Source organism: Amphiprion ocellaris, chromosome 16 (assembly GCF_022539595.1).
Source record: "Amphiprion ocellaris isolate individual 3 ecotype Okinawa chromosome 16, ASM2253959v1, whole genome shotgun sequence".
NCBI lineage: Eukaryota > Metazoa > Chordata > Actinopteri > Pomacentridae > Amphiprion > Amphiprion ocellaris.
In genome coordinates, this window is record NC_072781.1 from 4083505 (window position 1) to 4110790 (window position 27286).

Sequence of the window (27286 nt, forward strand, 5' to 3'; positions counted from 1 at the left end):
TGAGGACCAAAGTGAGACTGGCAGCCTGTCCATCTACGCGGTATGGGTGTTTTTTGTCATTATACAAGAACAGATCAAAGTTCTCTGAGATAACGCAGTATTCGCTGTGTGTTTATGGTTGCTGAGAACCCACTGATCTCACACTGCTGCTCTGTACAGGGAACAGGCGCAGAGAAACACAGTCTGGGACTAAAAGAATATTAACAAACTGATGTGAAACAGACTTGGTAGAGTGGCCGTTTGGAGCAGAAGGCTGGCCGGAGCCATGAACAGAATATATTCAATGCAGGCGGTGGAGCAGGAGAACGGGACCAAATTGAAGGAGTCCTACAGGAACGTGTCGGAGGTGAAGAGGGATGTATACAAGGACGAAGCAGAGGAACGATCAGAGCCGTCCTGTTGTCTCAGCGTCAGTAAGATCTCCTACACAGTCAGGTAAATGCTGTAGACGGACATCATTCAAGAGGAATTGCACAAACATCTGAACTAGATGAGATTAGACACGCTATGTTACGTTATTATGCACTCGTACATGCAAGTTTAAGTCAAATCAGTTTCATGTGGTTTAAAGAAATGGCAGAAATTAATGTGTGTGTGCTGCAAAAAACTTTAACTCTTTATCTACAGTATGGACAGAACATACTACATGTAGTTGACTGTTAATACATACAAAAGGATGATCAGTTTGGCAGTCGGGATTGATTCTGTTCTGGGAATATTAAAAATGTTGCTCTTGTCGGTGTGTTCCAGTGAGCGTGTTGGTCCGTGGTGGGATTTACCCTCATACAGGAAGCGATGGACTCGTCAGATCCTCAACGATGTCTCCTTCCACGTAGACAGTGGACAGATTATGGGCATCCTGGGCAATTCAGGTGTGTTCGGCTCAGTCCAAAGAGCAAAGCACAAAAAATTATGAGTCTTATGAGGATGCATTAAAAAGCTGTTAAAGTGCAAGAGGTTATTAAAATGGAAACAGCTTTGAAGTGTCTCTGAAACTACTAAATCAGGAATGCAAAAGGTGGCCGTGTGTTGTTTAAGCTACTAGTTCAAGTCCTAGTGTGAAACAAATGACAGATAGTTAATACACACTCTCTGTCCAAAAACAAAACCATGAAAGAAAGTCCCCCTGCAGCCAGGAGGGGAGTTGGCTAACATAAAATGGATCTGTGTGTGTGTGTTTGTGTGCACTTTGTGTTGTAAAGGCTCTGGGAAGACCACACTGTTGGACGCCATCTCAGGGAGGATTGGAAACAGCGGCACACTGCTGGGTGATGTCTACGTTAATGGCAGGAAACTGAAGAGAGAGGAGTATCAGGACTGCTTCTCCTACGTACTGCAGGTAACAGAGAAATGTGCAATTGTGATTCATCTGACAGAAATCGCTATATGATTTGCAAGTCAAACCTCAACTTAATCTTGCCTCTTGAATAGATTTAAAATTCTTGATGGAGTGATACCACATGAGATACCATGAAAAGAGTGACAATCACAAGGACAATGGCATAAATTTATAAATCCACTGACATGACAGTTTAAACTCTGGGGAAGAAGCAATGCCAAATGTATGAGGTGTGGCTATTGAATAAAAAGACTTGAACCACGTAGCATCCACTGCTCAATTAGCAAGCCTGAATGTGTCAATTTGCTTAAATTAAACACAATTAAATTTAGTGTCATTATTTAACAGCCACACCTCATATATTCTAAATTGTAGCCTTTGAGATTGCTTATTGCATTGTTTCAAATTGAGATTTTGACAAAAAATGTATTTATTTTTCAGCCCTACACAGAAACAAAACAGCACAATGTAGCATAAACACAGACATCATCATTATTTGGGATCATATGTTTTGTAAATGTTTCAGCATACCCCAAAACAAAAAAAAAAAAACAAAACACATTTTCTTCTTTTTGTCACTGAATAATTTGTTTGTAAGACACCAATTTGCTGCATGTAATTGCTCACCTGCTCTCAGGCTTCCTCATCATCTACAACGATGATTATAGCTGCTGTGTTAAACAAATGAATAAAGAGATTGAAGAGCAGTTTTAAAAGTAGTTAGCATCTAATTATGAGCATATTTCTCTTTGATTTCTCATTACAAACTGACCACAGGTTAAACTCTGGCCTCCACATACAGACAGTTTATATATATTTAAGACTACTGTACTCATACTAACCACCACAAACACTAAATCACAAACTCAATGAACACACCATTTTGCAAAAACTCCAGAAAGGCTGCCCTGGTCTCCATATGAAATTAACTTAAGACCCCTGATAGCCTCCTCATACACTTAATCTCTCAGTGAGAGGTGCTCAAGTGTATCCAAAGCCTGAATTAAAAACACTGGTTTAAAACCGGCCTTGTTTCCTTTCAAATCATCTCTCTCTTCTCGCTGATAGCACCCCCTTCTGCTCTCTAAGCCTCGTCATTAACTTCCCCTGCTAAGCTGCAGATGAGGAGGTGATATGAGCTCCTGATATTAAAGTCATTCAGATGAGAGACTAAGGAGAAGTGGGATTGGGAGGCACCACGTGTTAATTGAGGCAGGCAGCAGGTTCAGCTGGTTCAAGTAAAGTGTGTGTGTTTGTGTGTGTGCGCTCATGTCTTGGGTAAAGGTATACTACAGATGGTTTGCACACGAATACATGAACATAAAAGTGTGCTGGTGTATGTGTCCTATACAGATGTGCAGCTACAAACATGGTGGAGAAAAATCTGTCTGTGCAGATTCTCAGTGATCCAGGTCATGGTGATCATAAGAGCTTCAGTTAAAAAGCTTCTCTTTTAGGTTACACACTCAATTCTGAACTGAAAACGACTGTCATGGCCTGTAGCTTTGATTCTTTTCCACTGTGAGATGCTAACACAGCTTTGCCTCTTGGCTTGTTGGTTCTAAAGCCTTTCAATTAGCTAATTTACGCTCATCAAAAACAAAATAAAACATTTGTGATTGAGATCAAACGTGAGGTGTAAGACTGTGCCGCCCCTTCATTTTCTCACACCTGTCTATGATCTGATTAATTACAATGAATCCAAAACTAATTACTCAAAACATTATTAGATGTCAATTCATAGGCAAGAAAAATTATTTACCTAATGTAATAAACTAGCAAATTGTGAAAAACGTAATTGGCAGTCAACACAAAAAATAGCTCTAACAAAACCTATTGGACTACTGGACTTCCTCTTCACTTCCTCTTCAGTTCTGAACGGAAGAAGCCTCTTAAAAAAATCTAAAAGAGAAGTCCATTTGTCATTTTTTTGCATGTTTTGCTCCTAGGATGCAGAAAAAATAACCTAAAATCTACAAGTTTCTGTCTCCTGAGCAAATTTCCTGCAGGTTTCAAGACATATTGTAGTTTAAATACTGAAGAATTAACAAGACAAAAACAGAAGTGTTTATATATGCTTCATGGCAGAAATAATAGTCATTTTACCAGTAAAGGTGTGTTTTGCATTGCATTAACACTCCTCTGTTTAAATCCAGAGTCAGCTAAGTAAATTGGGATGGAGCACAAAATCAGTTTTATAATATTTAGTATTTTCAAGAAGTAGACATCCGTTAGCCTCACCTCAGTTCTTGTTTCTTGCAGTTTCTTCTCTTTTTTTTAAGCCAAGTTTTCTCCTTCTTTTCCAGAGTGATAACTTGCTGAGCTATCTGACAGTGGAGGAGACTCTGACCTACACAGCCCAGCTGGCCCTGCGGAAACACTCGGTTGAAGCCATCAAGAAAAAGGTGACTTTGACAGTTTCTTCTGGTCGTTTCGCTCTTAGTTTTCTTTTGTTTAAACTTGGCAACTGGGCATTTTTCCATAACAAAAGACTGTACAAAAAAGGAGAAGAAAACAGAACTTGCAACTACTAGAATGTCAGTACATTTACGTCCCCCTCTGCTAAAAATGTAGTTTGTTCTGTACCTTGTTAACATATCCATATGGTGTTTATCATATGCTAGAAGAAAGTGGAAAACATCATTTCTGTCTCAAAAACACAGATGCAGACTTCCAAGCTTTCATTTTTACCTAAAAAAAAAGAAATCCTAAAAGTCCTATGCAAATTTAAAACACGTTACATTTTTAGGTGTTTAATCAGTGACCAGAGAGGAACTCGAAGATTTTAATCAGTTTCTGTGATTCAGTGGATCAATAACGTAAATTTATAAGATGCTGTTTAAGATTTTTCTTCTTTAAGACACTTTGAGAGCAATTCTGCTAAAGTTCAGTTAGAGACATGTCAGAGAGCAGTAACAGGCAGAAAATGCTTTTTCTACCTATCAAGTTCACTACTTAGAGTTACAAAATCCACTGTAAATCAATGTGCTAACTGGCAGTTAGCCCTTGGGAGTTAGTTTGACTCTCTTGTCACCTGACCTCTGACCTCTGTTTAGGTGTCGGCGGTGATGGCCGAACTGAGTCTGAGTCATGTGGCTCACAGTGTCATTGGAGGTCGAGTTTTCCCAGGGATCTCTGGTGGTGAGAGGAGGAGGGTCTCCATCGCCAGCCAGTTACTTCAGGACCCGAGTGAGTAACTCTGCAGCCTGAGGAGAAGTACAACAGTTTGTCTGTGTATTAAGAATATCAGACTTCCAATCTATGCTACTGGTGCAAATTTAAATCATGATGACGAGGTGAATGAAGGTAAAAGTCATTATCTCATGAATTGTTAAGTTAGACTAGATGTATGATAGATAAAAACAGGCATTAAAGGGGATTTTTTAGGGCTTTGAGACACATGGGACAAGGATTATACAAAATGGACTGTGACAGTTTCAGGAAAGCGTCCTTAAACGACAGGTTCACAATTTCTCAAATCTGTCTTTAAACAACAGTGAGGGGCCTATAAGAGCACTGAAACAGTTTTCGCTTGCTGTAATCATTCCGCCTGTTTAGTCTGACATCGTAAAGAGATTCTCTCTTAATGTGTTTCCAATTAAGGTGATGTGGGGCAAAACCTGAAGTTCTCCTGTGTAAAAATGCATACCAAAGTTTAGCTGAGGCTCACAGAATGCTACAGTAGTTTAACTTAATCAAGTTGGTCTCCCCTATAGTTACTCTTTTTAGTACCACATTCTCTGTTTGTTCCAGGAGTGTATTTGTCCTAAATGATTCAGCATAAAGTGGTTGGTTCAGGATAAGAATTGTGGCCTGAACTATTCAGCAGGGTTAGCCTTGAAAGCTGGACAAACCACCTCAAGCGAAAGCAAAAACTCTTTTGTTAAATTTCTTTGAACTTTGTTTTTTCCCTTCACTTTTATAACTTATTGGATACTTCAAAATGAGTATAGACTTTTGTTATGAAAACACGGCGGTTGTCTGACTGTTGAGTTGTGCTAGATGAAACAGAGAAATACAAAAAGGGAACTTTATACTTGGTTTGTGTAACACAAAGTCAGATAAACTTTGGAACACTTATACTTAATGACTGGACGATTACTTACAGTGAAAGCACATTAGGAAGGGATCTGGTAATTACTAATATGGAGAGTTTGAACTGAGTACAGCAGGAAAAACAGGCGACATGATATTCATTCGAAGACAGACTTTGAGAGTTCCGAAATGTCCTTTAATTTTTTGTTCAGCCGACTTAGTAACTGCACATCAACACCATATTTCAAACATGAACTGTAAAAGCAACAGGACCAGAAAGATGACTTTGCCGTCCTGGGAACAGAGTAAAGTTCACCAAATGACCTATCTCTTCCCCGAAAGGGTTTTAAAGTCCACACTGGAAGAAAACAAAAGGATCTAAGTAAGAGGGGAATAGGGAGAGGACAGAGAGAGGGACAGAGGGAGAGATGGAGAAGAGTAATAAAGGACTGGGTTATCACACCACAGAGGGAATGAGCAGAGACCCACCTCAGTGTGTAGGTGTAGTTTATCAGGCCTGCAGTCCTCCAGGGAGGACAGAGGGTCTCAGTCCTCATTCAGGATTAAAATGGCCATGAACACACACACACACACACACACACACACAGAGTCACACAGAGTAATGAGGAGTTACCATTCGCTGCCTCTCCAATCAACCAGGAAATGAATTAATCTCACAATTAAAGCATCTGCTAATTCCACTCTGCTTTCATAATGCAAAGAGGCAATCTTTTAATTGTCCTAATTAGAGTAATTAACTAAAAAAAAAAGAGAACTCACTTATCTTCACAAGTTAAGTTGGCCCCGCAGAGAGTCCTGCATGTGCCACTTAATAAGAAGTACATTTAAAAGTTTCCAACTTGGAGGAAAAAAAGTTACTGTCCTGTCTTTCACTTGTTCTCAATGTTTCACTGTGTGACAAACCTGCAATGACGGCGATGACGCCATCGGGGTGGTGTTGTTGCAGGGGTGATCCTATTGGACGAGCCGACCACCGGCCTGGACAGTATGACGGCCAATCAGATCGTGGTGTTGCTGGCAGAGCTGGCGAGGAGGAACCGTATCGTCATAGTAACCATCCACCAACCGCGGTCTGAGCTCTTCAGGGTGAGTTTCAAGATGAACTGGAGAAAAGAGAAAAGATTGAAACTTATTTTAAAAGACAGATTTTATTAAGCCCCACATGTTAAAGCTAATCGACTGTCAACTATTACATTCACTGCCAACTATTTTGATAACTGATTAATAGATTTGAGTGATTTTCTGGAGGAAAATTTTCGAATTCCAGCTTTGTAAATTTTCTTTTTCTTTGCTCCTCTACAACAATTAACTGAATTTCTTTGGTTTGTGAAACATTGATCTACATTTATCACCATCTTTTAATATTTTATAGAACAAATTAATTGATCAATTGAGAAAATAATTTAATTGACAGATTTCTAGACAGGGAAAAGAATTAGTTGCAGCATGTGTCAACTCAAAGAGTAATTTGAAGTCTCTAACTGCTGAAGCTTCATATTAACTTCAGCTGAACCTTAGAGGTCATTTTACTCTGCGCACAAGGACTGTGCATGTTAGCTCCTTCTTTTATATGGAGTATAGAATCATACTGGCAAGACTAACAACATCTTCTAGTCATTATGGACAGCAGAAACAATTACAGTGTACAGATTGGTCAGTGAGAGGTGTTATTAACCGGTCCTTTGACACTGAAAAGTTGATGTGCGTGTCTGTCTGCCTCTAAGGTGTTCAGCAGGATCGCTATAATGAGTCGTGGGGAGCTCGTATTCTGTGGGCAGCCAGAGGAGATGGTGAACTTCTTCAGTCAGTGTGGATATGAGTGTCCAGAGTACTGCAACCCCTTTGATATCTATGGTACTGTGTCGACATTACAACCACATACACTAGTTACGTTATGTGTAATGGGAGAGGATCTACAAGCTTGTCTGTGTAGCGTGAACATTAAAACATTTAACATACTGTGATGTTAAACAGTTGACTTCACCTCGGTGGACACACGCAACAGCGAGAGGGAGGCGGCAACGTTCAATCGCATGCACGAGATTACTTTGTCCTACCAGAGGTCGGGCATCTACCAGAGCATGCTGGGAAAAACGGAGCAGAGCCTGCAGCGATCAGACAAGCCGGTCATCCCCTTCAAGAGCAAAGAGTCACCCAGTGGTGCTGCCAAACTTGAAGTTCTGGTCAGGTCAGTGCAGACAGTCTTCAGTCCCTGTATGTATTTGTACACACCATCTGTAAATGAATGATACACACCACAGAAATGATTAGATTCAGAATTTATTCAAGTCTCTTTGCAGGCTGATAAAAATTCACTCATTTTTTACAGTGTGTGGTTTAGAAATACGTGTCCTGTGAAATACAGTCATGGAAAAAATTAATAGACCACCCTTGTTTTCTTCAAGTTCTTGTTCATTTTAATGCCTGGTACCACTAAAGGTACATTACCTGAGGAATACAATGAACATGACAAAAAAATGCAGCTGATTCCAGAATACTTTATGTCCAGTTTGACATGCCAAAGCTTAATTGTATTCCCAGGGTATATAAGAGGACATTTCATGTCATAACCAGTACTGTGCATGAAAAGGTCTAGAGTGGTTTCCTGCTTACATTCAAGCCGTAGCTTGAGGAAAAGGGAAAATGCAATTGTGTGAAGGGCAAATGACCCAAGACATGTACAGGGCTACTCTTGAAAACAGTCTTCTTCCATCAGCTGGAAAACTCTTTCCTGCCCCAAATGACTGCATTTTCCAACAAGACGATGCCCCTCATCACACGGCAAGGTCAGTTAAAGCCTGGATGGAGAATCAGAACAATGGAACCATGCCTTGGTCTGCTCCATCAGCAGATCTAAATCCAACTGAAAATCTGTGGAAAATCATCAAACACTAAAAGGAGAACCACAAGCCCAAAAACAAAGCAAATTTATTTGAATTAGTGCAACAAGAATGGGCTGCTGTGAAGCAGAACAATGTCAGAAGCTAGTGGAGAGCAGCCAAGACACATGACTGTAGTCATCAGAAACAATGGTTATGAATCAGTACTAACTCCTGTGTGGATCATGAGACTAAAACAGACAGAAAAGAAAACATGGAATCCTAAAAGCTCTTTTTAGCAGTGCAATGCCATAGCTACTGATATAAGAACTTAAGTGATTTTGGTTATTATCAAGAAAACCATGGAAAATGTCTGATATCAGCTCTGAAATTAAATTCTATGAGCTATTTTTGTTGTTATCATTATATATGTCCAAACAAATGGACCTTTAGTTGTACCAGGCATTAAAATGAACAACAAATTGAAGAAAACAAGGGCAGTCTATTAATTTTTTCCATGACTGTACATGTACTGAAATACAAGAGATATTTACTGCACTGATTTATTAATAACTTAGCTGACATTAGCTGATGTATGTCACATATACCGGTGATTTTTGCAGGATAGTATGGAGCTAAGGTTTGCTTTAGAACCATTTCTCATTCATTGTGCTTCTCTCTGCGTGTACATGTGTGTTTTGTGTGCAGGCGAACAGCAAGAAACCTGTCCAGAGACAGGATGGGCGTCCTGATGCGTCTGTCCCAGAACCTGATCTACGGTCTGTTTGTGGCCTTCTTCGTCATGCGTTTGGACGACGACGTCACCAAGGGCGCAGTGCAGGATCGCATTGGCATCATCTACCAGAGCGTTGCTGCTTCGCCCTACACCGGCATGCTGAACGCAGTCGCTCTCTGTGAGTTACACCAACAACAAACACGTGTTGACAAGGAGAAAAAATACAGTTACTCAGGGTTTTTTGGGCACTTCTAAATTTAATTCAATGTTCAAATACTGGACATATTCCTATCAAAATATATAGGTTCTTTCAATCATTTGACTTGAAAATGAGGGAACTAGAATTGGAGAGAAAATTTGAGTTCTTTCTTATTCAAAAATTTTACTAGTTTTGTCGATGAATGTCTTAGTTTTCAGTTTTCTGATTAAATCGCTTATGTTGTATTGCATTTTAATGTGCAACAAGTTACCATATTTCAGTACAGTCTGGGTGACATTACAGTACATCCCACTGCATGTGTCTGATAGGATCATCCAATAAATATCTACACGAGGTGGATACGATGACTGCAGGGAAATTCTGGAGTGCATATGAGCTATCACCTGAGTAAAAGCGATGTGCTATCTTTGTTGAACAGCGTGCTTGAAACATCTTTATCTCCGCTGTGTAAGCTCGCTTATCTCCTGTTCAGTGGGTGAAAGGTGTCTGCGGTCGGCACTATTTTTGTTCCCTTCAGCAAAAACGAGTGAAGTCTAGCTTGGATTTTTTTGTGCTGAAAGAGACTTCTTGTACTTTCAGTGTGTCTCTTAGGTCAGAGTAGGAGATGAGGCGATGAGTTATAACTAATATTATAGATAGAACTAATAACAAAATGTTTCTATGACCTTTAATTCAAGAAGTATTTGTGAAAAGCACGTCTTTGTTGTTCAGAATGGTCCTGTGATGTGACTAGAGATGTGACACTAAGCATGATTGGTTCACAGACAGTAAAGGTATTAAATCTATGCATTTTACTTTTATTTCTGGCTATTTGATAAACTAAAATGAATGTCGTGGTTGAGTAAATAAAACCCCAATACACAAAACTGGTTAAAAATGTTTATCATTTTGGTGCTGGCTCGAACCTCTCTGTGGGAAAAACACTGTAAAGACTACATAAGTGTAACCTTCAGTTATTTGCCCTTCCACAGTTGATAAAGAGGTGCTGTAGTTGGCATTTTAAGTCTCTGTTCTACAACCTTCACTCTATTTGGAGCTCCATGAACCTCGTGAACCTTCAAGTGCCTTTTTACCTACAAACCTACAGTATCTATACTGTCGATATTACTTGTGTGCACATGTAGCTGAGTACTCTGTGTTTAGCAGCCTCACGGTTAATACTCATAGCTGCTGTCACTCAGACCAACCTCAAATACTTTTACATATACTGTCATCAAAGAGCAGGATTTTTCTTGCATAATGAATTTCTTTTGCTTTTAGCTGCCACCACAGGAAAATCCCCACTGCTAAATGATAAAAATAGAGATGAACAAAAAACATTTAACCCGTTCTGTTCTTTGGTATTTCATTTACTGGCAGTTTTAGTAATAAAAGGTAAAGCATAATGGACATTTTTGTTCCTCAAATGGACAGAAATAACAGGGAAATGCATAGATTACTGTCAGTTATTGGTGGTCAGTTGTTATTTACAGTTTTACAAATAATTTTTGGGTGCCACCTGATAAATACATAATAATTACAATACTTAATGCTTATATAGCACTTTAAACCTGCAATGTGGAACGTTTGTCTGCCAGAAATTACACAACACTGTTGATGCGCTTCTTATGACACTCAAGACACAAAGAAACTAGAAACCTTTCTGGGATCATTCCAACTGCTTTCCAGCATAGTCTTAGTTCTATGTTTTTTCAGTATTTATTAAAAACACTGTTATACTGTGAAATACAGAGATTTACATGCACTGAGAGGCTTAATCATTACTGTGTAATTTTGTTGGGCAAATGTCCCGTACTCTAGCTCTGAAGGAACCCCTAAAGTAAAGGAAAATCACAATTAGCTAAATCAAAAGATATATTTTATATTGGTTTTGTTGTTTACTTTTTCATTTACTGAAGCATAATTTACATTTTTAATCGTCAAATGGTCAGAAAAAACATGGAAACGTCCATTAATGTAATACAAACTCAATGTCTCTACTGTATTCACACCAATCTAATTCTGTCTCCATTCTCCCTGTAGCATCGGACTGATTTTGTTTGCTATTCTGGCTAAAAGTGGATTTTTTTGGATTAAATCAAGGTCAAAATGGTTTTAAATAATCACAACGTTGGCAATCTGAAATAATGGAATCTATCTTTAAGTCAAAGTTCACAGTGTACGGACATCGTGTGTGAATGATATTAGAGGCGATTATCTCCTCAGCATCTTTCTCAGTTATCAGCTGAGTCTAAAGCTTTAAGCCTGTCACAGATACTATTGATAAGAGATGAAGATAAAATGCCAGGCGGAGCAGAAGTCACACTCCGTAAGCACCCAAACAGCCAGAGGTAGCGATATCGTTATGACCTTGAATCTTGCAGATAACAACTGATAGGAGACGACACTGAAAAAAATAGAAATTGGTTGTCTGCTAAATAAAACCAAGGACACTTTCAAATGTGGACTGCTGGCAGAAGTCCAAGTTTGAGTATTTTTCAGAAAATATATCAGGAACAATCAATAAGCAGGCTTCTTGGATGCTTTTGGTCTTCATTGTAGTGGTTGCAAGTGACCGGATGTTGAAACAGCAATCATTCATTTAATTATGCATGGATCAGTGGACTGACCTTGAATTGGGAAATTAAAATTTATTCTAAAGGCATACTTGATAGAAATTCTGAAATTATTAAATTAAAACAATAAGAAGTGTCACTAGTGTTTGTATATTCAATTTTCTGCCTCATCACATCATATGCTTCACATATCTGTATCGTTCTCTGTTTCTATATCACCAGTCCCATCACTGCGAGCCATCAGTGATCAGGAGAGTCAGGACGGCCTGTACAGCAAATGGCAAATGTTTTTGGCCTACATCTTCCACATTCTGCCCTTCAGCATCCTCAGCGTCATCATCTTCACCTCCTTCCTTTACTGGTTGGTAATATTTTGTCTCCCTCAAGGACTTAATGGGTCTCATATTCAGCGTTAACTCATCTTCTTTCCTCTCAGGACGGTGGGGATGCACCCTGACATTTTCCGTTTCCTGTGTTTCACTGCTGTAGTTCTGGTGCCACATATTATAGGTGAGCTGATAAGATAAGTGGTAAAATAATCTTCCTACGCTTTTCCATGTGATGTTTCGTCACATGGACAAGCTCTCAAGCACATATTAGCCATCATCCAATGTTTTTAAGGCATGATTATCCATATCCATAATGTAAATTTGTAAAACTATAAATCTAAAATAATTTCTAGACCATGACAAGTTGTTTTGATCATAAAGTAAAATACTAGATTGTTCATTGTTCTCTTGACGTTTTGTGTCCTGTTTTTGTACTATTTCGTCTTGTTGTTTTTTGTCTTTTGTTGTCTGATTTTTGTTGCTTGTCTCATGTTTTTGTCATTTTGTTTCTCGCTTTTGTTGTTTTGTGTCTCATTTTTGTCATTTTGTGTCTCATTTTTGTAATATTTTGTCTTGTTTTAGTTGGGGTTTTTGTCTGACTGGTGGCTTGTCTCATGTTTTTGTTGTTTTGTGTCTTGTTTTTGTTATTTTGTGTCTTGTTTTTGGAGTTTTTGTGAATTTTTTTTGTCTGACTTTTGTTGCTTGTCTCATGTTTTTGTTGTTTATTTTCTCATGTTTGTAATATTTTGTGTTTTTTTTGTCTGACTTTTGTCGTTTTGACCATAAAGTAAAACTATCTCATTCAGTTCCAGATACCTGTGACTAAAATTTTTGTGCCTTTGTAGACACTCTGATCTGGAAGTTGCAATTGTAGTTGCAGTTTCAGAAATCTGCAGTTAATTTCTGACGAGTCACAGTTCAAGATTTCTCAGTTCAACTCTTCTGCATCGTCCTTGTGAGACATCTAAACCTTCTGAACTCTTTATTTTCTGATCTCTAAGATTCATAAAACGTTCATTTTAACTACTACAGCATACACACTCTGTCAAGGGTCCACTCTAGATTTCATTCTTTTAAAAACAGTCGTATGCAAATATGGATTCACATTTCTACTGTTTACAGCTTTAGTTGTATGCATTTATGTTTTCTTTTCATCTCAGGTGAGCTGCTGACTGTAGTGCTGCTGGGAGTGGTCCAAGACCCGAACATGGTCAACACTGGTGTGGCTCTGCTCAATATTGCAGGGATCCTGGTGGGATCTGGCTTCCTAAGGTAAGATACCGAATAGTTTTTTAACAAAACTCTCAGGTTTAAGTAACTTAAAGTCAAGTTTACAGTGATTTAAATCTTCGATATGCAGCTTTTTCAGGTCTTCATTATAAATGTATGCATTATAGAGTCTAAGGCTGAACTCTGCTCTTCCCCACAACAGAAGCACCCAGCAGATGCCCATGGTATTCCAGTGGCTCAGTTACCTGACCTTCCAGAAGTACAGCTGTGAGCTGCTCATCGTCACAGAATTCCACGGCCTCCAGTTCACATGCAGTAAGTTGTTTTAACCATTGCACCATCCTCTGTGTCCAGCTATCCTGAGAATAAAAAGAAAGTACTAATTTAACTCTTTACAAATTGAAAAGTTGTTGGACAAAAGGGTGTCAATGCATGTTTGCAATTTTAATGACTAAAACGATGTAAAAGTAACACCCTTGACATCAAAACCTGCTGAAGATATTTAAAATATTTTTGTCCCTGCACCAAATAAGAATCCATATAAAATCTGGCAGCAATTACGGTAAAAATAATTAAAATAAATGTAATGTATAATAAACTAAAACAAGAGTAAATTGCTCAAAAAATTACAGTTGAAGACCACTGAAAAAACATTCTTTTGTTGTTGTTTTTTACAGAATGTCAGAAAAATTCAGAAAATGTAATTCATGTTTTATCTTTTCTTCTATCAATGCGTATATCAGCACTGGATGTAATTAAAGATGAAGATTTATAGCAATTGCTGTTTTCCATTTATTGATTTTACATTTTATCATTCTGCTGATGCTCTTACTGAGATTAAGATTGAGATTTATAAGGTGTGGGTTCAGTGTTCAAGGACACTTTGCAGGTCAGATTGTCATATAGATTAAAATGCACTCATTGGCTGATTGCTTTCAACTCTTACTTTCTCTTGTGTTTTGTGTCGTTGCAGATAATTCCAGATCTTTGCCTGGAGCCTGTACGGTAACTCAGGGCAGTCAGATCATTGAACAGGGCTACCCTGGAGCTCTGTCCCGATACACACTAGACTTCTTGCTCCTCTACGCCTTCCTCCCTGCCTTACTGCTGCTGGGCATAATCGGCTTCAAGATCAGGGACAAGCTTGTACGTCACTGAAACCACAGACACAAATTTGTGAGAGACTCTTCTGTTTGAACAGAAACATGAACTTTGGTTCTGATGATCTTATACAGATTAACAGTGTGATGGAATACATTGAAGTGCTATGGCCCTACTTTAAAGTTATACTTGGATACAAGGTGTACAGCAAAGCAGCGTGTTTGCTGGGATCCCTCCCACTTTTTGCCAAAATCACAGAGAAAAACATCTTGAGTAATGTTGATGCCAATTCCAGCGCCCAAAATAATAGCTGAAGCCTTTGTAAATGATGCTTAGGAGTTCAAGATGAGTTCAAGGGAAATTTTGGAGGAAATCTACAGAAGTGTGTTGGATTCACAATAGAAAAACAAAACTGTTAAGTTGTCTTGTAATTATGTCAAGTCAAGTCACTGTTATTTGTGTAGCACAATGAAAACAGGCATCAACCAAAGTGGTTTCTAATAAAGAAATAAGACTAACATTCAAAATTTACCTGACCATTTTAAATATTCAGGTTGAGACCCTGCAGGAATATATATTGGTGTTGGGGTGCATTAAGTGAGGGGTCAGGGTGTCCTCCCCCCAACAAATTATTATGCATTGTGGTAAGTTTTTATGCACTAATTTGTGTCTTTTCTTCATTAGTTAATGATGGCCAAGTCTTTACTTATGTAAAGGAAAACGCAAAATTCTGACACATGGTGACAGTTTGAAATACAACTATAGAGGACAATAATGGAGTAATGGTCAGATATTAAGCATTGCTTTGGAAACATTAATCCTGCTGTAGATCAGCTTTTCTCATTTAATATTGTCTCTGGTGAGCTGGGTTCTATTTGTTCCCTGTGCTTTTCTTTGTTCTTGTACATATATACAGTCATGGAAAAAATGATCAGACCACCCTTGTCAACAAAAACAATGGTTATGCAATCAAGAAGTACTAACTCCTGTGTGTATCACGTGACTAAAACAGACAGAAAAGAAAACATGGAATGCCTAAAAGCTGTTTTTGGCAGTACAATGTCATAGCTATTGATCTAAGAACTTAAGTAATTTTGGTTATTATCAAGAAAACCATGGAAAATGTTTAGATATCAGCTCTTAAACTCTTATGAGCTATTTTTGCTGTTATCATATTTGTCCAAACAAATGTACCTTTAGTTGTGCCAGGCATTAAAATGAACAAAATGAACAACAAAACAAGGGTGGTCTAATATTTTTTTCCATGACTGTATAATCTGTTTAATTACTTTCTTGTGCCTCTAAACATGGCTTCTTTCTCATTTTTTAAAGCCAGTTTCAATTGCGTGTCACAAGCATAGACTGTATAATAAAAACAAATCTTTATTATACAGTCTATGGTCACAAGTCACAGCCATTCAGCTTTCTTGTGCACTTGCCTTATCATTTTCAGTTGTGTTAAACCAGTCTATGTGCTAAACTAGCATCTCGCTAAAATTTATCAAAGAATAATTGTTTTAGGTGAAGTATTTCTTTCTCTCCCTGAAAACCAAAGTTTCCCTGTTTACCTCAAAACCAAGGACATGTAAACTCATTCAGCTAAAGTGGTAAATGAAAGGTTTAGGCATCATTTTGCAGGAGAAAGGCTGCCAAAAAAATTAGCCCAGTCCTTATAGCATCTCTGATCAGCCTTAGCATGACTCTAAAAAAGCAAGGTAATTTGAAAAATTGGATTGACACATTTATAGTAGGAAGGATGTAGAAAATACAAACTCACCGTTTGCCCTGCAATCATTTCCAGTCATTTAAATGGTGCAAATATCCAAAAACAGAATAAACAAAATCAGGAAAACATAAATGTTCGAAGATGGCGCCGGACGTCTTCTTCACTTCCGGTTTAGAGTGCTGCGCAGACTCAGTGCTGCCGCTGGTGGTGACTGAAATAGATTTTTAAAAATTATTTATTGTTCCTTTTTAGTTCTTCTCCATTCTTTTTCTCAAAAGTTCGTTCAAACTTCAAAATGCTCAGCCAGTTTAACTACATGGGCTTTTATTTTTTAATTAATTAAAAATGTATGAAATTCCTCCATTATTACAAAACTCCCTGTTAAAACCTTTCACATGCATTCATTCTGTCATTCAACATTTAAGACTGCTGCAGCTTTGGATATTAAAGGCTTTTTAAAGAAAGCTTAATTAAATGCTTTTTAAGACGTTCCAGCAGCTACAGATATTCTATAAATTACATGAAGCTTAAATTGCTATAAATATGCGTTGTGTATTGCCTGTAGCATTTTCTTCTGTGTCTGTGTGCTAAAATACTGTGATTGTTGATGCAACAGTGTAAACTCCTTTATTTTTCTACAACACACTGTATTATTGGTAAAAGAAAAAAATACAGTTTTGTTCTGTTTACTATAAGTTGTATTGATTACAAAGTTGTAAAAGAAAAAAACAATATAAAACACATGTAAGTAAATATTGCAAATTGTATACTGTATGTACATTAGTATGTGTTGTATGTGTGCAATAAAGTTGATGTTTCATGTCTCCAACTCCAGTCCTTTCCATGACTTTGCTGCATTCCTTTTATATTGTTCCAACTCCTGAAAAACAAAGAAAAAAATGACAGGAAACAACATATTTTCTGCAGTAATGAAGTAATATAATAACACAATCACACTCTATACTGCAGAAATGTATGTAAACTCATCATAATTAAAAGTTTTGCTATCCTCCACTGACACAAATGCAGACATGGGGGAATGAAAATGTTATGTTTATAACACCATCAACATGTCATGCACTTGGGTGAACACTGCAGTGTGTTCCAACAGGTCAACAGTTTCACTGTTTCCCTGCTATGCTGACGACACTCAGCTCTACCTTTCAACCAAACCCACCTCCACCCTCTCTCCCTCTGTGAATGCCTGTAGGACAAGACAAATTTCTCCCACAGGAAACAATTAAGTAAACCTTGACCTTGATTTTCAACTTCCATCACAAAATACATCTGTTCAAACAAACCTACTCCCTCTGACTTTCATCTCATTGCAAAATTTCTGCTCTGTTTTTAAAATTGTGAAATTTCCTTCTTTTAAACTTTTTATGTCTAAGTTTTATATTGTTGATGTGTTTGTACAGTGTCCTAGCATGTTTTGAAAGGTGCCTATAAATAAGATATATTATTATTATTATTATTATTATTATTATTATTATTATTATTATTATTATTATTATTATTATTATTATTATTATTATTATTATTAAGGACTCCACGCATTGGACAGTAATTTGAACTTTAAAGGATGTATGATACTATTCATTTAGACATTTTCACTTACTCTGCCGAACTGTCTGACTCATAACTCAGGGGGTAAACTGGTCTCAGACTGTGCCTCTAAAATAAGGACAGATGTTACCACTGACTACAATTGTTCATGTGGAAGCAATGAAAAAATGTTGCCATGGACAGATATTTCTTTTTAAAATCCAGATCCTAGAAATGCCTTCAAAACACCAGCTTATTTTGTAAAATGATTGGATTTTTCCTAAATTTAACCTCTGGGAAAATAGATGTTCTGTGACAAGAATGCAATGATAAATGGAAGACCAAGGGTACTCGAACAGGTGGATTAGAAGAATATCACTGGCTTAGCATGGTTATCAGTTCACAGTCTGCCCTGACCTGAATGGATGTCTGCCACAGGTGGTATAAACCTTTAACCTGTTTTTCTTATTGGTTGCTCCGACTGCATTGCATTATGCACCATCCAATGGCAGAGCAAGATCATCAGCATTCGTCACAACGTGTGATTTGTGTTTGTGACCAACAGGCTACTGCAGTTCAAGTGCCAGAGTGGCACTACGGCAGGCCGGCAGGAAAAACACTAATCTCTGAGTTTATGGCTTCAAGATATTTTACAGCCTGTAAAGGAGATCCTGATAGCAACATGATCTCATACAGGCTACTGAAGGACAGAGGGTTACTCTGGAACATTAGCCTTGTTCACACAAGTGTGGAGCAGAGTGTAGAAGACAGTGGTCAGCTGTGACAAATAAGGAAGACGCACACAACAAAGCTAACCCTAACCCTAATTTATTGGAAAAACATAATGGAATTTAAATTAAGAAAATAGCAATGGCATGTGCAGACAGGGGCTGAACAGTGTCTCGGTGGTTAGCACTGTTGCCTCACAGAAACTGAGTGGAGTTTACCTGTTCTCCCTGTGGAGCATGCACCTGGTCTATTGTATTTTTACATGAGAAAAAGAGACGATATCTAAATATGTATTATGACAATTATATCTGTAAGGTGTCTTCATCAGGCAACCATCTATACGAATGTATGTAGGAGGGAGAAGGAAACTCCTTCACTGTATATGTCTCCCCCTGGTGCCAGCAGCTAGATATAAGCACAGAGGTTTCTCAAAATGCATGTTCTGCACAGTGTACAGAATGCTCTTTATTGTTTAATAATGTATAAAAAGAGACATTAAAGATACCACACATAATCCCCTAACTGTAAGCTGGGGCTGTCAATCTTAACCTGTACAGATACGCTCAAACACTGACCACTTTATGAGTTAAATCTCATACAATCCAGTACAGCAACTTCGCAATAAATCCACCCACTTTGGCCTCAATAACAAGCAATATGTAGAATTACCACCTATTTGACAACATCAACAAAAAGTAAAAAATGTACAAGCTTCTAAAAAGTAGAGTTCATGGCAGAGGAGTTGTATTAGACAGAATTTCATATTTTTAGTTGCATTTTTCACAGAGGCCTGGATGTTTGCTTGATGAACACTTCACAGTTTGAAATGCTACAAATATTTTTTAGATTGAATGTGTTCCAATATCCATACTACCATACTATAAAGTAAGCCAAAAAAGATTTAGTATATCCCAATACCCAGTTCGTAATACCCACATGTCAGACTACATCTGGTTGCATTTTGCAGTATGCAAGCTAGCATACTTTACTGGATGTGATTCGGAATGCAGCAGTTGTCTTTGTTATCCAATCTAAAATCTTTATCAACTGGAAAAAAAGAGCTTTTCTACACAGATATTTTTTCTTCATTACCTTTAAATGCTTAAGGATTTATTATCTTCATAAATACTTGCTACTCTTCTCAAGAAGGACAAAGGTGAGGGTCATGAAGCGCAGATAAGAGAACAGAAATTCAGAAGAGCAACACCCATAAGTCACCACACTGGTTGCAGTAGTGCCATCTGTCCAAAATCAAAAGTGAACTATGAACTTTGCCAACGTATTAACAGTATGTAATTGGTGCAGATGTGTTACCTGGTCTTTCTGGGCTCTCATGGCATCAATCTGAAGTTCACTGTACTGAGGGTCTTTGGCTGGATCCTTTAGTTCCCTCTGCTCACTGGTACTCTGATACAGCAAAGTCAGACAAACAGAAAAGTGTTAAAAACTGACGGCCCTTATTCATGCGAACACGTATAATAAGAAGGAATCATGCATTTATCTAAAACATCGGAGACAAAAACTGTTAAATTTAGCAAAACTGACAACCACAAAAGTACCTCCTGGGGGAAGACACGCTCATACACTTTCTTCCAGAGGTCCTTTGGGTTTTTTGCATGCAGAGACGTTATGTCCACATCAGCAGAGGGAGGCGAGCCTAAGTTAACAGGAGCATTAGTTTAAAAACAGTATCACTGAGATCATGGCTGAGGGATCAGGAAAATTGGCCAGTGACATACTAAATGTGTTTGTCCACGAGTGGAGGTGGAATAATATCCAGATTATACAAAAGTTTTCATGTCTCCTCAAACCCAAACACTCAACATGTTAAAAGTAAATGGGAAAGAGAAGGAGGAGTGCTGATATCTGAAGAAGAATGGGAGAATATTTATAAATTACAATGGAAAACTACTCATTCACACAGATGGAGGGAATTTGGGTGGGAAAGTATCATGAGGTTCTTTATCACTCCTGAACAAAAGAGACATCAAGGCGTTGGTACAAATTGTTGGAGGTTGTTTGGTTCAACTGCAGCCAATCATTACCACACATTCTGGGGTTGCTTGAAACTCACATCTTTTTGGCGAGAAGTTCATAAATGTTTGGAAGTGTATTTCAAATAATTATTCCATCTGACGTTTTCACACTGTATTTGGGAGCTGCAGTACTGCATACTCAATCTGCAGCAGACAAATACTTAATGAGAGTATTACTTGTGAATTAGAGAAGAAGGCCTTGACTAAGAAGTGGTTTCAACCAGAGGGTCCAACATTAGATGATAAAATTATACATGACATTTACATTATGGACAGACTGACGTTTTCTATAAAGATGCAATCAGAAAAATTTCTGAGATGGTGGACAGAATGGGTCCACGGAGATAACTTACTTACTTTAATTACCCTTCTATAAAATGTTGATTCTACAGGATTAAAGATAAGATAAAGATAAAGATAAAGTTCTTTATTTCTCCCCACTCCAGGGGAAATTTACATTGTTACAGCAGTTTTATTTACAATATATACAAGGGTGGCAAAATTTTTAACAGAAAAAATAAAAATAAAAATAAAGTTTAAAAGTGCAAAGATGTGCAGTGCAAGAATGGATTGTATCTTTATGAACACGAGTGAGAATGACAGCTTCTTTGCATTTGTTTTTTGGTTCAGGAATGTATATATTTGCTTAAAATGTAATTGAAAATGAAGGGAGAGCAACATTAAAATGTGTCTTTGACTACTGGCTGATAACACACATGGCATATATGGGTATATAGAAATGTGTGATATTTTAATGATTTGAACTTGATATGAATGTTGGACTATGTATGATCTCCCTGATAAAAATAAAATAAAATTTTAAAAAAGAATGAAAAAAAAAAACGGGCTGCACAGTGGCGTAGTGGTTAGCACTTTCGCCTTGCAGCAAGAAGGTCCCTGGTTCACGTCCCGGCTTTCCCGGGATCTTTCTGCATGGAGTTTGCATGTTCTGCCTGTGCATGCGTGGGTTTTCTCCGGGTACTCCGGCTTCCTCCCACAGTCCAAAAATATGCTGAGGTTAATTGATCATTCTAAATTGCCCGTAGGTGTGAATGTGAGAGTGCTTGTTTGTCTCTGTATGTAGCCCTGTGACAGACTGGTGACCTGTCTAGGGTGTCCCCTGCCTTCACCTGAGTCAGCTGGGATAGACTCCAGCCCCCCCATGACCCTAGTGAGGATTAAGCGGTGTATAGATAATGGATGGATGGATGAAAAAAAAACAACAATATCACTCAATTGTTTTTATGTCGGTAAATGTCAAAACAATAAGTGGCTCTAAATCTGGTGCATTTCTTACAACACAACACAGTGTTGATGTATTAATTTATTTATATGACTTTCTGTCTTTGACCACTATGTGGCGCTGTTCTCACCTATTTGACTGAAGGTGTCTGAGCCTGCTGGAATAATGAGAGGCTTGTTGGTATCAATGGACACAGTTTTCCTGCATTAAAATATAGAAAAATAAGAAGAAAAACACAACTGAAACTAAAGCATTAAACAAGCAACAAGGTTACATGTACAAAAATGTATTTCTTTGCTATGATTTCATCATCCTCATCTGTTCATATCAAAGAGGGTAGGCTAAATATGCAACATCTCTCTTTATACAGCAACATAGAAAATACCGTTTAAAATGATCATACATTGAAACAACATGCTTCTAAAATAGTTTCAACAAAAACTGGACATCATAATATCCATCAAGGTAGTTTTTATCGAAAAATGGCTGCATTGTAACTAAAACAACTAAACTGTAAAATAACTAAAATGCCAGTCCCAGTCCTCGTCCACCACTACTTGGTGTACAAAGTTGTGTTAAACTCCTCACCCTTTGTCCAAACCGAAAGCCAGGTGTGAGAAGAAGCTCTTAGTTTTTGACATAAAACTCTCTGATTTGATGCTGGTGAACTAATGAAAAGATCAGACAGAAAAAGAAAAAGATTAAGTGTCTAAAATTAATAATTGGTGAGCAAGTAGAACAAAAGTGATTAAAAGGTGCATAATGGAGTACATTTTAATGAAAAGTCATGATAAATGCAAATATGCTGCATGTATAGCAAAACCACACTCACAATAAGAGAGGCTGCGTAGTAGTGGGCGATAAAACGCAGTGTTTTACTGACCACTTTCTTCTTGTCAGAGTCAAACTCCTGCAACACAGATGGAAAAACTCTAACGATGACAGACAAATTATACCAAGATCCAACAGGAAAAGGAAATAATAAAGGTGATTCTTTTTAACAACATTAAGTTTTTTAATGAAAACAAATAAACGAGCAGTTGATGAATCATAAAACATATGTCAATCAGGAGACCAGCTGGATATGGAACACTGAAGCGTGTGTTTTACCTGGAAGACGTCGTACTTGCTGCCAATGATGAGCAGAGGAACAGGAAAGGGGCTGATCAGCTCTCTGTCCTGTAGACGACTCACAGTTAACTCAGGATACATGAACCATACAGGTACTTATATTAATGAAAAAAAAGACTCTTCATCTACAAAATTCCTATCCTCATCTCCTCTTTTGACTTTGCTCACACTGTGGGGTGAGATTAGTTTTTCTAGGGCCCGACCGATATGGAGTTTTTTGAGGCCCATTCCGATATTTGGCAGAAACAAATTCCGATAACTGATTAATCGGCCAATTAATTTAAAAAATATATAACGAATAAAATAATTTCTTTTTTGGTCCCTTAACGCTTACAACAACACAGATATGAAGTACAGGCAGAACATTTTACTGTTTTACAATACTTTGTCCTTTAGTATTTGTTCAACTTTACAACAGAGTGGAATCTTCAAGTACAAAAACATGCAACAAAGCATTAAACCTCGGGGAAAATATATAACCTTAAAAAAAGAGCCTATCTATAAATGAGTTAAGAAATACATCTTGTCTTGTACTTCTTGTTGCTGCAAATTAGACGTACGTTGTAGTACAGGTAGAATTTATTTTTATTTTTTTTAAGTTGTAAACAGGTAACTGTGAGAGGAAAGCTCTACAAGATTCAAAAGAACTTTTAAACTACAAAATAATGTGCAAAACTGCAGCAAATTTCTGCAAAATAGAATAAAAAACCTTAAAATGTAAATATATAGATGAAATATGAACTGTATCTTGTCACCTCTGCCTTTCAGTCCTACAGTCCTTCTCATTAGTGCAATCACAAGTAGGTTTTAGAGCGGGCAGAACATTTTTAAAAAAAAAAAAAAAGGAAAACATGAAATAATATGTGCAAGAAAATCAACATATTTTCAATAGCAAAATAAGATTCTTTTCATGGTGGTGATTATTTTGAAAAGGGCTATAATCGGCTGATTTAATTGGAAGGCCGATAAATTTGTCAGGCCCTAGTTTTTTCTTTCCTCCTATCAAAAAAGCCGGTTTTCACCATGTTGGTTTAGTTTGGTAGTGTTGCTCTTTTTATTTCAATTTGTGACATGTAAGTTTTCTAGGACCCTGAGGAGTAAATACTTCACACAGTTGAAAAACCTTTCACCTCCACTACTGTTTAAAGATCTTGCTCATAAAGCGTAGAGTGTAGTGATGTGAGGTCTTACAGGATGGTCTTTAGGTAAGACACGTGCTGCTGAGGGGGCAGGCGTCTGGTGTTTGGCTCCAGGTTTGGACTTTTTTGCTTGTTGGGTCTGAGAAAACACTTTTTCCAGCTGAGCTTGCGCTGCCTGCAGCAGTTTCTCCATGGTTCCCCACAGAGCATTGGGTTTGGACAGGTCCAGGATGAGGATAACAGAGAGAGACCTGGGAGATGACAAGAATGAATGCTGTGGCAGGATATCTAACTGAAGGTGTTGCAGTGAGGCTCGAAATTAGAAAACAGGGGCTATAGTCCCCGATGCAGCGGCCAAGGTTCGATTAGGGCTCACGGCCCTTTGCTGCATGTCCTTCCCCGACTCCTCTCCCCACCGCCCACATTTCCTGTCTCTCTCTGCGCTGTCTACTAAAAATAAAGGCTTAAAAAGCCCAGAAAATATCTTTTTAAAAAAAGAAAACACCTTTCCTTTGGTGGCATGGCATTGCTGGTAGAACCACACTGATTTAGTCTGAGCAAAACAATATTCACTGTAAACATGTCAAATACTTCCCATTTATTCTAAAACAACTGTGAACAAGACTAAAAGTCCTCAGGGCTGAATGGAAGTGAGGTACCTGATGCTGGCAGGAGTGATGGGGATCTGCACCAGGTCTGACAGCGACGTCCCTCCTCCCAGCTCCCATATGTGGGCGATGTCTTTGGGCTGAAGGAGAGAACGACCAGGTTTTATATCTATAATTGCACACAGGTCCTACATTTAAACAGTATTTACTATAAAGAATCTTTACTGGAGAAGAAAACCAGTGGATTTGGTTAGACAGCATATAATGTCACATAGATACAGTAACTCTAATAGTGAGCCTGATGTTTGTTTCCATAAATTTAGATCTCCTTAAAGCTCTTTGCTAACGATTACTGCAACTAACAGTTGTCTTCATTTACGCTTAATTTGTTAATTATATCCTTGATTAATTGATTAGTTGTTTGGTCTGTGAAATGTTAGAAAACTTTAAAAAGCCAATCAATGTTCCTCAAAGCCCAAGATGATGTCCTAGAATGTGTTGTTTTGTTCACAAGCCAAAGATATTCAGCTTAGTGTCACAGAGGAGGAAAGAAGCTAGAAAATATTGAGGTTCAAAAAGCTGAAATTAGCAGAATTTGACTTTTCTTCTTCAAGAAATTATTCAAACTGATTGAATGAATATCAAAACAGTTGAGGATAGATTTAATAGTTGACAACTATCTGGACAAGTAACTAAATGTTGTAGCTCTTCTTATCACAAGGGTTAACTGTTCACACGGCTCCTTATTTTTTCAAATTAAATTACAAAAAACTAAACAATTTAAGGCTGCAACAACATATTAGTTGTGTGTCTTTATCCCATTTTTAAGAGACGTGTCCGTAAGTTCCACAGTGTGTGAGACTAACTAGGAGTGCTTACTGTGTTGTGTCCTCGGGCTCGTCGACCAAAAGTGTACTCTAGTGCTAGAGTTGGCTTGGATGGTTCATCCCTGATGGATTAAAAAACAGTATTATTGTCCTGTAACAACATGATCTAACTAAATTATCCACTTACTAGCTTTCTGTGCTTTCAGCCTAATCTTTTCTTGTAAATCAGGGGTGTCAAACATAAGGCCCGTGGACCAAAACCGGCCCACCAGAGGTTCCAATCTGGCCCACGGGACGACTTTACTAAGTAAAAATTACAGAGACAACATTAACTGCAATTTTTCAATAAAAGTAATTGCTGTTTCGAATTTGTTCACTATACTGTCATGGCTTTTATGTATTTTTTATGTATAAATTTAATACATTTACAAGGCAGAGGGACAATTTAATCTTCTTCCTTAATAGTGTGTCAGTTCAGGTGGTTAGGATTACTGCACAGATGTGTAAACTAATGTAAATTTAAAATAATTTCTAGATCCTGACAAGTATTGTTAATTTCCAGAGAGTTGTGACTAAATGTTTTGTGCCTATATAGACACTCCGATCTGAAAGTTGTAATGTGTAAATGATAAAACTGAGGCATAATATTGTTGAAATTTCACTTATTTTTCTTGAAAAATTTCAGTTTGTACATAATGTTTTGCAAAAAGATAGTTCATTAACCCTCCCGTTGTCTTCATTTACGGGCACTAAAAAATATTGTTTCCTTGTCTGAAAAAAATCCAAAAATTCAGCAAAAAATTCCAGCAAAATTCGCTGGATTTTGGTTGATTTTTTGTGAATGTTCTTAAAGAATTTTTTTTTTACATTTCTTTTTTCAACCAAAAAAATGTTTAAAATTTTCTCAAAAATGTTGAAAATGTGGACATCAGAAGCTTCACTGTGAAAATAGCTTTTTTTCCCCACATTTTCACACTTTAAAACGGGTCAGTTTGACCCACAGGATGACACAAGGGTTAACTGTAAACACTGTCAGAATGCACGTTTTTGCGGTAAAAGAAAGAGAAAAATTTGGAATTGTAGTTATTATGCTGTGATTTTACTAGTTCGGTCCACCTTAGATCAAATGGGGCCGTAAATAGAACCGGTGAAGGTGTCTTTTAGTGTCATATCGTCACGGTGAGATGTGGCTAGAAGCTTTGTGAGCTATTTAGTAGTTCCTTAAGGTCATGACTGGACTTGCATGCTCAAAGTTGTAACTGTTAATCCCTGGCAGGTTTAACTGTGATGTGGGTAGTCTCTGTTCTGCAGTAGTCTGCATACAAAATATGAAGCAGATAAACAGCATCTTCGGTTTTACCTTGAAGCTAGTTTGGAGTTGATAACCTAAATCTACAAAACACACACCTGTCAAGGCATCTGAGCAGAATGGACGTTTTTCCCTGAAAAATGAGCAGACGTTAGCTCACTCACTGTAGCACGCGTAGCTATTTACAAGTTTAGTGTGATTGGAGAGCAAGAAAACCATAATTGTACACACCCCAGCCTTGCTACCCATCAGAAACACGCTCCTCTCGCTGACTGTCTCCCCTCCGTCCTCCTCCCCACCTCCGCCTTCCCGACTCTGGACCTCCGCCGCGGCCAGCTCCCATAACGTGTCCGAGCTGGCAAATATAACACAAAAGCGACGAGGCGTTCGAATAAAACATGATATTATATCTGTTGTCGTGTCATATAGATATAAAAATGGAACAAGAAAGGATTCCTACCTTAATTTTGGCATCAAATTTGACAGTTTACAAAGTTGAAAAGCGAGCTAAAGGACTAAAAGCGGAGTAACCCGCAACAAACGTTGCCAGAGTAACGGCGCACGTTGATGATGTAATCATTTCGAACGGTCACATGAGCATTGTGGGA

The 27286-nt window shown here is 37.9% G+C and overlaps 2 protein-coding genes across 2 annotated transcripts; one reads left to right on the forward strand and one right to left on the reverse strand.

Moving 5' to 3' along the window:
- Positions 1–109: 109 nt before the first annotated feature.
- abcg5 (ATP-binding cassette, sub-family G (WHITE), member 5) lies at positions 110–16940 on the forward strand. The gene is made up of 14 exons (XM_023264862.3): positions 110–435; positions 751–872; positions 1203–1339; positions 3646–3744; positions 4396–4528; positions 6342–6481; positions 7120–7249; positions 7370–7583; positions 8923–9128; positions 11948–12086; positions 12162–12235; positions 13215–13326; positions 13487–13599; positions 14258–16940. The coding sequence occupies exons 1-14, from the start codon at positions 266–268 to the stop codon at positions 14440–14442; spliced, it is 1974 nt and encodes a 657-aa protein (XP_023120630.1). The 5' UTR covers positions 110–265; the 3' UTR covers positions 14443–16940.
- dync2li1 (dynein, cytoplasmic 2, light intermediate chain 1) lies at positions 16723–27264 on the reverse strand. The gene is made up of 13 exons (XM_023264863.3): positions 27139–27264; positions 26910–27033; positions 26777–26811; positions 25422–25491; positions 24594–24682; positions 23987–24185; positions 22775–22843; positions 22497–22574; positions 22253–22332; positions 21795–21865; positions 19945–20042; positions 19700–19792; positions 16723–16991 (listed from the first exon to the last, which is right to left on the reverse strand). The coding sequence occupies exons 1-13, from the start codon at positions 27150–27152 to the stop codon at positions 16929–16931; spliced, it is 1083 nt and encodes a 360-aa protein (XP_023120631.2). The 5' UTR covers positions 27153–27264; the 3' UTR covers positions 16723–16928.
- Between the last annotated feature and the right edge of the window lie 22 nt (positions 27265–27286).